We start from the raw sequence: 12,401 nt of genomic DNA on the forward strand, positions 1-12,401 counted from the left end.
AGGGTTTTCACTAGTTCTTAGTACTTTGGAATGAGAAAGGCTATTAACACCTCTTGGAAATGATGACATTACATAAAGATTAGGGCACAATTGCAACATCTCTGATTCTTCGAATTCTGCATGTGAACTATGAAATTTTTAGACTCTTGGGGGGGGGGGGGTGTTCTGTGGCTTTGGAGTTTTATTATTTGACACAAACACAAAAACACAATGTGGATCAGCTTCAGTTATATTATAGTTAGAACCAGCTCAGCTAGAAGCCTAGAACAGTTGTAAGAGTCAGATGTGAGACTAATAGCATGCTTAATAATTTCCATGAATTTCTAGAGAAGTGATATTCTGTTTAGAGAAATTGGACGATTTAAATGGGACGGAATCCTTTCCCAAATAATTTATTCCACTTGTTACACAAATGTTGAGAACATCTTGGATGGATAAGCTATGGCTTTTTTGCTCAATTTATTTCTGAAAATCAGAATAGATATACAGCCTATTAAAACTGAGTTCCAGTACAGTTCATGATAATTGCTTGTGCAGACTCAAGGGTTTGCCCCTGATCATTCATCCTGGGGTTTCAACCAGGAGAAGCATTCATGGTCCGAAAGGTAGCTAATTTGGTTCCCCCATTTGAGGTGCATATCACATTGCATTTCATTTATTTTGAATGTCTACTTCTCAGTAGAAAAAATTGAGGCCACGAAGTATTTCTAGTTTTCTACCCTTCATTTTTTTCCTTCTTTGCTTTTGCAGGGTGGACTCTCAGAAATAAATGTGGCATTAGAATTTGCTGTAAATTCTCTTGAGGTATGTATTTTGTGCCTAGAATTCTAGTACATAGGCTTCTTAATTTGTTTCATAACTTATGTATCCTAGATGCCGTTTCATGTATGTTGTTTTATTGATGGTGGCCAAGGTGACATAATAATTCGCTAAGCACTTGGAAATAAAATGTCGTCATAAAAATAGGGTGCCAGGACCAAATAATGATTATGGAGAAGTACAGTCCAAAGTCCTACAAAAACTATAAAGTATAAATTCGAGTAAGCGAATGAAATTGTGTTTTGGAAAACAAGTTTCAGAAATGAAAGTATATCCTTCAAAAATTTATTAGAAATAGTTTAGGAATCTGAATTTAAACATAAAGTATTTATCAAATCATAACCATACCAATTTTTCAATTTCCTGAACGATAAGTTTCTTGAAAAGTTAAAGAATATAAATTCAATGACTTGACAATTCTACGTTTAGCATCTAAAATATAAAACAAAATGGGCAGCTATTCGGCAACAAATCTTGAGGAGGTTTTGCTTCTTCTTTTTCTTTTTATTTTTATTGTAGGACAATTTCTTTTGCAGGTTGTGAACATTTAAGTCATCGGCCACAGTCGTTGTGGAGGCATTCGTGCCCCTATGAGCATGCAAGATGAAGTACATGCCTACAGGAGCATATTAGCCTTTTGCATGTGTCATATATTTGAGGTAAATAACAATATTAATGCAGAAATGTTTATCGCTTGGCTAACACAAAGTGCATTTTATGCTTCACACGTTGAATGGATTATTGAAGATGCCCAGCATTCTTTTATAAACAGGACTGCCACTCTTCTGAAACTTTTTTTCCTTTAAATTTCTCTTTTCCTTACCCAATAAACAAAAGTTGAGGGCTTTTATGACTATTATTAAAATTTCCCTTTAGACATGGTTAGAATGCCTGCTAATTCCTTAGAAATGAGGCTAAATCAACTTTGCACAAAGGTTATGCACGAGATTCACATATGCAGGGGGTTAGAAATACCAGGCAGTTTCTACTTGAATGAAGGTCGTAGACAGAATGGTGCTGATCTTGGTAAGGGTGGGTCTCCATTTGTGAGAAGTTTGTGTAAACCAAACAGCTCATGCAGCTAATGAATGTTGCTCTGGAAAAGACAATACGCAGATTTATAAAAAGTTCTTGCATGTCGTGTGTCTAAGTCTCTTACACGATCCTATTACAGGAATCAGTTAACCATTCCCTGTTGAAACTGCTCACATACCCATAAATAGAACAAAATCTGGCTAAAGGAGAACTCTCTGCATGGTGGCTGCAATGACTTTGTTGACTACATTTGAGAAGTGGACACTGGATTACTCTGGAATAATTAGTGGCCCTTTTCTCACTTGCACTCCCAAACACTCACGCTACTCAAAGAAAGTAACTCAATCACAAAGCACACACAAGGCCACAAGGGGAGAGAGTGTGGAGAGGGAAGTGTAAGAGAGCTCTTTAACACTTGTATTTCTCTTCTTTCACTCTTGCTTTGAAATTTTCTGATGCATCGGTTATATATACTATTCCATCTATCCTCTTAATTCCAACTACATTTATTTTCTAAACTTTTATATTTATAAAATCCCAGACATAACTTCAAGAAACCCCCCACATGCATTTGTTGCAATTTATTTAACTTATTAAACTCACAGTTATTAATGAAATTTTAATTAAAAACAAGTTTAATTTCTAACGTCCCTTCTTAAACCTATTTTCATTATCACTCCAAGTAAGGCTTGTAGCTTGTAGTTTGTAGAAGGTGTCATACTTTAGTGGCTTAGTGAAGATATTTGCAATATGATCATGTGATTTCAGGAACTCAAGTTGAACTTCATTTCTAGCAATACATTCTCGAATAAAATGACACCCTTGTATTGACTTGCTTGCTTTGGTAGTGAAAGACTAGATTCTTGGCAAGAGTTAGTGTCGATTTATTGTTTACAAATATCTTTGTAGCTTCTTCTTGTAGCTTTTGCAACTCCTTCAACAAACTTCTAAGCCAAGTTGCATGACAAACACTAGAGGTAGCAGCAACGTACTTAGGTTTACTTCTTAGAAGTCAATGTAAACACAGTATCACCCAAATCGAATACAAAACCACTAGTACTCTTTTTTTATTGTCCATGTCTCTAGCTCAATCACTATCATTATAGCCAATAAGGTGAATTCTCTTCTCTATCTTCTCCTTTGGAATGAAATTGCAATGAATCTCTTGTTGTGCGCTTGTTAGAGATTTCTCATTCTTCATGTAATTTGAATGTTCTTCGTCTTTGAAGATTTGTGGTGGAATTTTCTGGAGGCATTAAAGTTTAAATCCAATAAAACTTTGATGGAATAGAGTACTTGAAGTCTCTAGGGCTTTGAGTTGACTCCAGTAGAACTTTGATAGTTGGAAGGATGATTTGGATGAATGTCTATCAAATTCGAATATCTAGATGTAGAAGTTCTTTAGGGCTTTGGAGCTTGATTTGATAGAGCTTCAAAACTTGAAATTATTGAAATTCTTGGAGGCTTCAGAACTCGATTTTAGTAGAACTTTAAGGCTTGGAGGGATTAATGTTCTTCGTATTTGAAGATTTTGATGTAGAAATTGTTCGTGGCATTGGAGCTGGAATTTGACAGACCTTCAATAGTTGAAATTCTTGAAGTTCTTACAAGCTTTAGAGCTTGATTCTAGCAGAGTTTTGAGACTTATGAATGTCATCCTACAAGATCAATGGGAGTCTCTATTTATAAGAATTTTGAGAAGGTTTAATGGCATATGATTGACTTTGATTGATGACATGTTTCATAATTTAAATGGAGGGGGTTCTCAAAGAGACACATGTACATCGCCATTTGATTAGGCAAATTGTCTTAATTTAAAATAACACATGGTAGCATTTAATTAGACTACTTATGACACTTTAAATTAAAATATTAACATGTGTTGGCATGTGATTGGCTTTCAGGTATTCTTTGTAATTTTTATTCAATGACATTTGGAATATTTCATTGGTTTTGAATAACGATAGTGAGACCCATTAAGTAGTATGTGACACATTGTAATTGACCATTTTGAACATATTATAGTGTACATTTGACAATAGATTAAAAACTAGTTTTATTATTATTATTAAATTATGTATTTTTGCCGAATTTACACTACTTTTTATTTTAACTTTATTTCAAATAATCTTATTTTTAGTTTTTTGAAAATTAAGTTCTTAGCTTTTTACCTCACACTAAGTAAATAAGTTACATAAATAAGCAATTCTCGAACATGCGTGATGGTACATGGGAATTTGCAATTGATCGAAAATTTCCCAATCTACAATGATGTAATATATACACCACTTTTTATTTGTGTCTCGATGGAATATTCTTGTTATCTAAATGTTTTGAGTGTGCTGTGCCCCTGCACTCAACCGAAATATGTTTCTGATTGGAAATTGAAACCATAAATATGTAAATGTCGGCTACCCTTTGTGCATGATGGACTGATGTCTGATGGGTAGCTATCAAAATGACCTATACCTGCTTGGCTAAAGAGCTAGCTGCATTGCTCTCTTTTTTTTTTTTTCTTTTTTCTGTTTTTGGGGGTGAGGGAATGATTTTTAATTTATTTTTTAATTCTTTTCTAAAGTTGCGTTTGACTTTAATCAAAAAATGCAGGGTTTTTTTATTTTTATTTTTCATATTTATACAGTTTGGCTTACTTTTCTTACTATTCGTTTTATTCTAGCTACTATTCATGGGTCTCATTATACTATTTCAACTAGTTTTTTGTTTTATCTACATTAATTTTAATAAAAAATTTTCAATTTTAGCTAAATAAGCTATTTTTGTATTCTAAAAAGGGTTTTACTAATGTATGCCTTAAGTGCATATGTTAGTTAATTATTTTAGGAAAGTTTTTATGAAAAAATGAAAAAGTAACTAATTGATTGACAACTTTTTAAATTTTTCATAAAATTTTTCTTATTATGAATGGTTAATACAAGCGCTAAGGCATACATTAACCAGATACTATTTAAAAAAACTATAATTTGATAAAGAAACAGTAAGTGCAAAAAGTGAGATTGCATTGGGAAATAATTAATTAAAGCTGATCGTGCTGTCCCTTAACCTTTAAAACGCAAAATGTCCATGTAGTTCTCCGAATCTAGGAGCACGATGCTCTAGGTGGATTGTGGTAATGGGAGGCAAATAGCATCTTATAACAATTAGTCAAACGTCTCCAAAATTTGCACAAAATATTTTATAAATTATAACCGTGAAGATGACAAGTAGTTAATAGTAATAATAAAATGAAATTTTTTTAGATTTTCTTATAATACAACAAAATTATGCTCGTTCTTTTCATATTCATGGTGGATTTCATTATAAATTTAATGAGTAGATCTTACTAAGAATATGAAAGGAGAAAGCATAATTTTTTTTTTTTTTTTTTGTGTTTCGAGAATATCTAAGAATTACTCTAATAAAATGATGCTAATGATAAATTTAGATTAGAATTATTTAAAATTTGTCAACTACTTAACTTTTATAAAAAATGTTATGAATCTATCCGGAGCATTACTCATCTTATAGTAGTTAACAAACACTAACATAATATCCCATAAAAAAAAATTAAATAAAAAAACCCTAACATATTAGCCCATGTTTTCTGGACTCTTTCCCAAGCCAAGGCCACGTTAACCCTACTAAGACTGGCAAACGCGTTAATAGTTTTCAACAATTTCCCTACAAACTTTCTGTCCAAAGCTTGTAATATTACAGATGAGCATGTCTGTCACAATCGGTGACATTTTTAGCCCAAGCGCCAAGACATGGACTAACACTTGGGCTTTATGGCAATGCCGTTGCCTATAATAGGGAGCTCTCAATACACATGCAGTGCCATCTAATTAACTCACTGCAAGCAACAGACATAGTTGCTCTAAACACCATTACAGCCATTATACAATCATGTTTGGAATTGTAGATCTTAAAAAGTATGATGAAATTTGAATACTCCCAACAAAGGCCTTAGTTACATGGTTAAAAACCACGCGGAATGGAGCTAAACCGTTCCTGGAGCTTATAAATTATCCTTTTCATTTCCCGGAGCTTAAATGTGGCTAAGATTCTTGGCCACCCTGCAGCTATGCTTTGGGTCCTTTATCTTGCCCATACACTTCGCGCTTACTACTACTGAGTACTAATATGGGCTTGGTTCCTACACCATCCGAAGCCGGGTGTAAGAATGAATATATGTGGTTAAAAGAAAGTATATTTGATCATATGAATCTCATGAAGCAAGACATGAGCACAGAAATTTATACATGAATTAGGGGTTGAACTGTATTAACTTTCTCACTATCTCATGCAAATAAGGTAACAGGGCTTCCTTTCAAAAAAAAGAAGGAGATGGTAACAAGACTTATAGCTGAGCAGTAGGAGAGTAGCATGGGGATGTTCGATCTCATCTACAAAGCATGGCTTCTGTGTTGGAAGTGGTAAACCAAAAGGTGTCTTTTGATGTTCCATAACAATTTGTGTCTCTTGTTTTTTAATAATTGTTTGTGTCTATTGTCATTGCATAACATTTGTGTTTTTGAGTTTTCTACATTTCTAAAATTTTCTATTATGAAATGGAGTGTCATTACATTAATGACAGCTCTCGTAACTTCACCCCCTAAAATAAGGTAGTGGTGTGGTGTGAAAGTGTTCAAGAGAAAAAGTTGTAGAGAGTGCTCAAGGTAGTATCTTGATCTCTTTATTTGTGAGTTTGAAATTTTGTCTAATAAAATTTTCATTTCCTCTCTTTCTTATGAATATTTTGTTAAACTTTCTGACAAGGCTTTGTAAAGCCAACATTCCACACGACCTCATAAACCAACTAGTAAATGAGACGAATTCTCCTCTTGATTCAATTTAGGTTTGCCTAGAGAAAACGAAAACAAGGGATTCTATAGATTAAAACACTCATAGATCTCAGAGTTGGTGTTTTGTTGACAATTGAGCATTTGTGCTTATAAGGCCTAACAACTAGACATGCCTAGAAAATTCTCATCTAGACTCTTATATGAGTTGCGACCCATGCTCGCCAACTTTTCCCACTTATTTGAGGGCTTCAGTTAGTAGCAATCATGTTTGGTTTTATTTAAAGCAAAAGTATTATTTTAAGGTCACTGTCAATTTGATCACTATAATTTGATAGCAGTAAATTTAATATACGTTATATTCAACTTGCTGTTAATTTATATGATAAGACTATTATGAATCTCATGCATAAAACTAACCTAACAAGACTATTAGAAAAATCTAGTTTTTTTTCTATGATAATATCAAACAAAAGAAAGAAGAAATAAGAAATTAACCTATTTTTCTTACCTGCCATATTATAGTGGGGTTCAAAAATAGAAGTTAAATTTCAAATAACCCTTTTGTTTTTTTTTTTTTTGTGCTCCCGAAAAAAAAGAGGGAAGAATATTGAAAGTAGTATTTGGACCAGAAAAATCACTGAGAGTTTATTTGAGATCTATTTATTTTGTTGAAACTGAAATTTTTTTTTTTTTTGCTGAAAATACTGTAAATAAAGATAAAAGTTAGCTGAAAGAATACAATGAGATCCATGAATAGTAGCAAAAATAAGCTGACAACTTTTATCAATGTCAAATGCAAACTGAAAGAAACTTAGTGTGCGTTTGGGTTATGATTAAAAATTAAAATTATTTCACTATTCAGCTTATTTTTACTACTATTCATGAGCCTCACAACATTTTTTTGGCACTATTCATGGGTCTCACTATACTATTTCAACTAACTTTTACCTTTATCTACAATACTTTCAGTAATAATTTTTCAATTTCAGCAAAATAAACGGTATCCAAATACACTCTTAGGGTCTGTTTGGGATCCGCTTATTTTGTTGAAATTGAAAAAATTTTACTGAAAATACTGTAAATAAATATAAATGTTAATTGAAATAATACAGTGAAACTCATGAATAGTATCAAAAAAGTGCAGTGGGACCTATAAATAGTAACAAAAATAAGCTGAATAGTAAAATAAGTTGACAAAAAATAAACTAGTCCAACAAACACTTAGCATGTGTTTGGATCCGCGTCACGTCTACTGCGTTTGCGTTTTTTACTTCTTCTTTTTTATACTCATTTTGCTTTAGGCTAGGGGACAATTATCACTATTCACATACTGTAGCAATATTGTTCACACACTGTAGCAGCACTATTCATGAGACCCACAACCACTTTATTCATAAAAATATATTAAAAATGGGTCTCACGATACTACTTACACATTTAAAAATTATTTTGCTACAATGTTTTCAGTTTTCAGTTTCAGCAAAAATAAGTTGTATCCAAACGGACCCTTAGTGTGAGTTTGGATCCACATTTCCAAACCCAAGTTTGCGTTTTCTGCCATTTTTTTTTTCTAGCGCATGAATAGTAACATCACATGTGAGCACTGTGCAAGGGACAAAAGACACTGTTCACGTATTGTTCACGGGTCCCACGATGCTATTCACCTATTTAAAAATTATTTTATTACAGTATTTTGAGTTTTCAGTTTTTAGTTTTCAATTTTCAGTTTTCTGTTTTAACAAAAATAAGTTGTATCTAAGCAGCCCCTTAAAAAGAACATTGATAAGAGAGAGAAAGAATCAAAAGACAAATTGAAATGAAATTGAATCGTATAGTCTTTTTAATTTTTTTGGTAATAAGAATCGTATAGTCAGTGCATATGTATAGTATTTAACTATTTATCTTAAAAAAAGCAACAGAGTAACTACAAAATTATCAGAGTAACTACAAAATTAAAATCATGAAATGGGAAATCCTAAAAAAAGCAATAAACGAGTGGTAAATAAGGCAAGAATTAGAGGGGTGGGAGACATGATGCGTACGAGGGTACAAGCATGTCATGATTTCTGTCGGCATGGCATTTGTACGGAAAGAAATCCTCAACATATAAAATAATGCATAGAAATAAAACTTTTTAACGTTTCACTGTTATACATATAAGTTAAAATATTATTTTCATCTTTAAACTATATTAAAAATTTATTTTTTATTTTTCATTTTTAAATTATTAAAATGTTCTTTTTGTCCTAAAATTATTAAAAATACTTCGGTTCTTGTCATTAAACTTTAAAAAGTTTTTCTTTTTTTATTCTAAACTATTGAAAATTTTTTTCCTCTATTTTTTATTCTAAACTATTGAAAAATATTTTTTTATAAAGTTTAGAAAATTTGAATTAATGGTGCAAGAATTTCTATTATTTTAACAGAAGAACCTATATTTTCTATTTTATTCGTTCACTTTTCAAAATACTTATATCAGATTATCTATTTTACAACATTTTAAATTAAAATATCAATTATTCTTGATTTTTTAAATTGTTTTTTTTCTTCATATACAATGACTACCATCCACTCTTTTTCTTCATCCTCAAAATACATAAAAAAAAATGCAAAATAAATAGTGATACTGTAAATTTATATGGTTACTATAGTAATCATGTATTTTTACATAACGTTGCATGAACTGATATTGGTGAATTTTGAGGACGAAAAATAAATTTTTAGTAAAGTTTGAGGAATGAAAAACAAAAATTTGATAAAATTTGTAGATCAAAATAATATTTCACCTTTATTTATATTAATATATATATATATATATATTGGATCTGAAATAGAAATTCAACTCTAATATAATCTAAGTGTATGGTTATGAATCTCATTTTTGAAAACTTTAATTCCAGTCCTTATCCTCCATCGCACAAAAACTTGTATGTATAGATTGACTATCACACACTAAAGTGTCCATTTAGAAACAACCTATTTAATTTTTTATTAAAAATTTTTGTTAAAAATGTGCTAATATTATAAGCTGGTGCCAAACACAGGTAATATTTAAATTAATAATTGAGTATAGTTTTTTTTTTTTTTTGCGAAGCAATTGAGTATAGGTTATATATATATATATATATATATGCCTAGAATGCTCCACAAATGTTCATTAGATTCCCTTTACCAAAATTTCACCATATATGACCAAATTCTGAAATTGCAGACAGCCCCTTTGCTCGGCCATAAATGGAATCTTAATTTTCTTGAACTTATAGTAATGGTCCCCCCCAAAATCTAAACCTAGTTCATTCTGTCTCAGTCACTTTCTCTCTCTCTCTAAAAGCTATTGGTCTCAGTCATTCCCTCTTTCTCTCTCTTCAAACCATTGGTGGATTCGTTTCTGGTTTTGTGGGAGATGACAACAGCAGCATTACAAACGACAATAACTTTGAAACAAAGAAAGGCAAAAGATGAAAATAGGAAATCTGGCCAATCCCTTTATTTCCTACCATCCGTTGCAATTAATTTGCTAACTCAATGAGCTTGGATGTACTATATAGCTAAGGTAGGGTTCCCTGTTCTTCTTCTTCCTAAAATCTTCTTTACCGTACCCATTCACAGTGCTTTTTAACACTTCTTTTCTTCTCCGTGGGTTGGTTTCACTCTTTTAGATTCTTGGCTAAATTTGGCAAAGTGCCACTCTTTTTGCACAAAATTTACATATGCTGGGGGTTAGAAATACAAGGCAGTTCCTCAAAAGTGAGGCTAATTCTGCTTGAATGAAGGTTGTGGACAGAAGTATGCAGATCTTACTTGGGGTGGGTCTCCATTTGTCAGAGGTTTGTGCAAATCGAACAGCTCATTCAACTAATGAAAGTTGCTCTGAAAATATGACAATATGTCAGATTTATGGCTGAAAAAAAAAAAAAAAAAAAAACTGTTAGATTTATAAAAAAGTTTTTGCAACTAATGAAAGTTGCTCTGAAAGTATAAGAATATGTCAGATTTATAAGAAGTTCTTGCATGAATGTCTTAAGACTCTTACACGTTACTATTACAGGAACCAGTCGACCATTCCTTGTTGAACCTGCTCACTTACCCATGGATAGAACAAAAAGTGGCTAAAGGAGAACTCTCTGTGCATGGTGGGTACTATGACTTTGTTGACTGTACATTTGAGAAGTGGACACTGGATTACAAGGGTAGCAATTTGGGGAAAAATAGCAGACTTCCAGTCAAAAACAGATTTTATTGGTGCTGAATTTTGCTACAAGTGTTGTTTTTGTTGATATTATTATTTTCTTATTTCTGAAACTTACATTGAGTGTGACAGCGTATAGTCTTAATTTATAGAATTCAACACAACCATAACCTACTGTTGATCTGTATCATTTTACTGAACAATAATATGATATAATATATACACCCTGTTGTATTTGTGTCTCAATGAAATGTTCTTGTTATACAATTGTTTAGAGTGTGCTGTGCTTTGCAACTCAATTCTGTTTCTGATTGGAAATTGAAACCATAAATATGGCAAATTCGGCTACCCTCAGTATGTGTGGGTAGCTATCAAAATGACCTTTATGTCTGCTTGGCTGAAGGGTTAAGCTGCTATTCTTCTTTTTGGGTTATGGGAATTTTATTTATTTATTTAAAATTTTATTATTATTATTATTTTTGTTAAAATGCAAAACATACCCTCTAAGTTTCTTTAAAATTCATTTTAGTCATCTGTCTAACTTTGCTTTTGTTCATTTCACTTCTTTAAGTTTCAGATTTATTCAATTAAGGAATTTCTGTCAACTTTTGTTAATTTTTTTTGAAAAAAAAATTGGAAAATATTTTTCAATCATTAATTAATTTTTTTAATTTAAAAAATTGGAAAATTAACCACAATATATAACAAAAGTTTATGGAAAAATCTTCACTGAATAAATCTGAAATTTAGAGGAATGAAATGGATGAAAGCAAAGTTAAAGGACTGAAATGAATTTTGGTAAAACATAAAGGATGTGTTTTGAATTTTAGCCTTTTTTTTTTTTATAGAAGAAACCTACAATTCAATCAAGAAACAAAAAGTGAGATTAGAACTCAGAATAAAAAACATCACTAGTATTGGGGGTGTAAAAAACCCCTAGTTCTTATTTTAGCAAACCACCTGCTCAAATTGAGCTTTATCCAGGTGTGGGTGAGTTGTAAAGAAAAAATATATATTTTAATCTCTCATACTCTCTCTTCCTCTCACTCTCTCTCTTTCTCTTTATAATTAGTTTTTTATATTACTTGATGGTGTAATTTATATTATTTTAATAACTTGTATGTAAAAATAACAACTATGATATTGAGTGAGTTATAAAATAAAATGTTAAAATAGATAAAGTAAATTTTAAGAATATAAAATAGATTTTTTTTACATACTCAGATGCTAGTGCTTAATGCCTCTTGCAGACCTAATTTTTTATTTTTTTTTTTGAAGAAACAAACACATAGGTAAAAAAAAAAAAAAAAAAAAAAAAAAAAAAGAAGGAGGGAGGAAAACGGGTTCTAAAATTTAAAAGCTCAACAAGTCCTTGCTATTCCCCGAATCTACGAGCACGATGCTCTAGGTGGATTGTCTCATGTAAATAGGATCTACCTTGCCTTTTGAACTAGTTTCAGGTAACAGTTGCAACTATTATAGTAACACAAACAAAATAGCCCATGTTTTTTCCAGGCCAAGGCCCAAGTTAATCCTCAACTAAGACTGGCAGATGC

At 31.6% G+C, this 12,401-nt stretch overlaps 1 protein-coding gene across 13 annotated transcripts in view; it reads left to right on the plus strand.

The window, feature by feature from the left end:
- The window catches only part of LOC115968134 (MADS-box protein JOINTLESS-like), a 28,926-nt gene extending 18,135 nt beyond the window's left edge, over window positions 1-10,791 (plus strand). For 5 of the 13 annotated variants that reach the window (XM_031087401.1, XM_031087400.1, XM_031087399.1 and 2 more), the window contains 3 exons: window positions 538-605; window positions 751-804; window positions 1,356-3,812. In XM_031087401.1, coding sequence (XP_030943261.1) covers window positions 538-605; window positions 751-803 — 121 coding nt within the window. In that variant the 3' untranslated portion in view covers window position 804; window positions 1,356-3,812. Of the gene's footprint in view, window positions 1-537; window positions 633-750; window positions 805-1,355; window positions 3,813-6,165; window positions 6,300-10,704 lie in introns of those variants that run through there. The other 8 variants (XR_004086670.1, XR_004086669.1, XR_004086671.1 and 5 more) reach the window with 8 other exon arrangements.
- The last annotated feature ends 1,610 nt before the right edge of the window (window positions 10,792-12,401 follow it).

Source organism: Quercus lobata, chromosome 11 (genome assembly GCF_001633185.2).
Source record: "Quercus lobata isolate SW786 chromosome 11, ValleyOak3.0 Primary Assembly, whole genome shotgun sequence".
Taxonomy (NCBI): domain Eukaryota; kingdom Viridiplantae; phylum Streptophyta; class Magnoliopsida; order Fagales; family Fagaceae; genus Quercus; species Quercus lobata.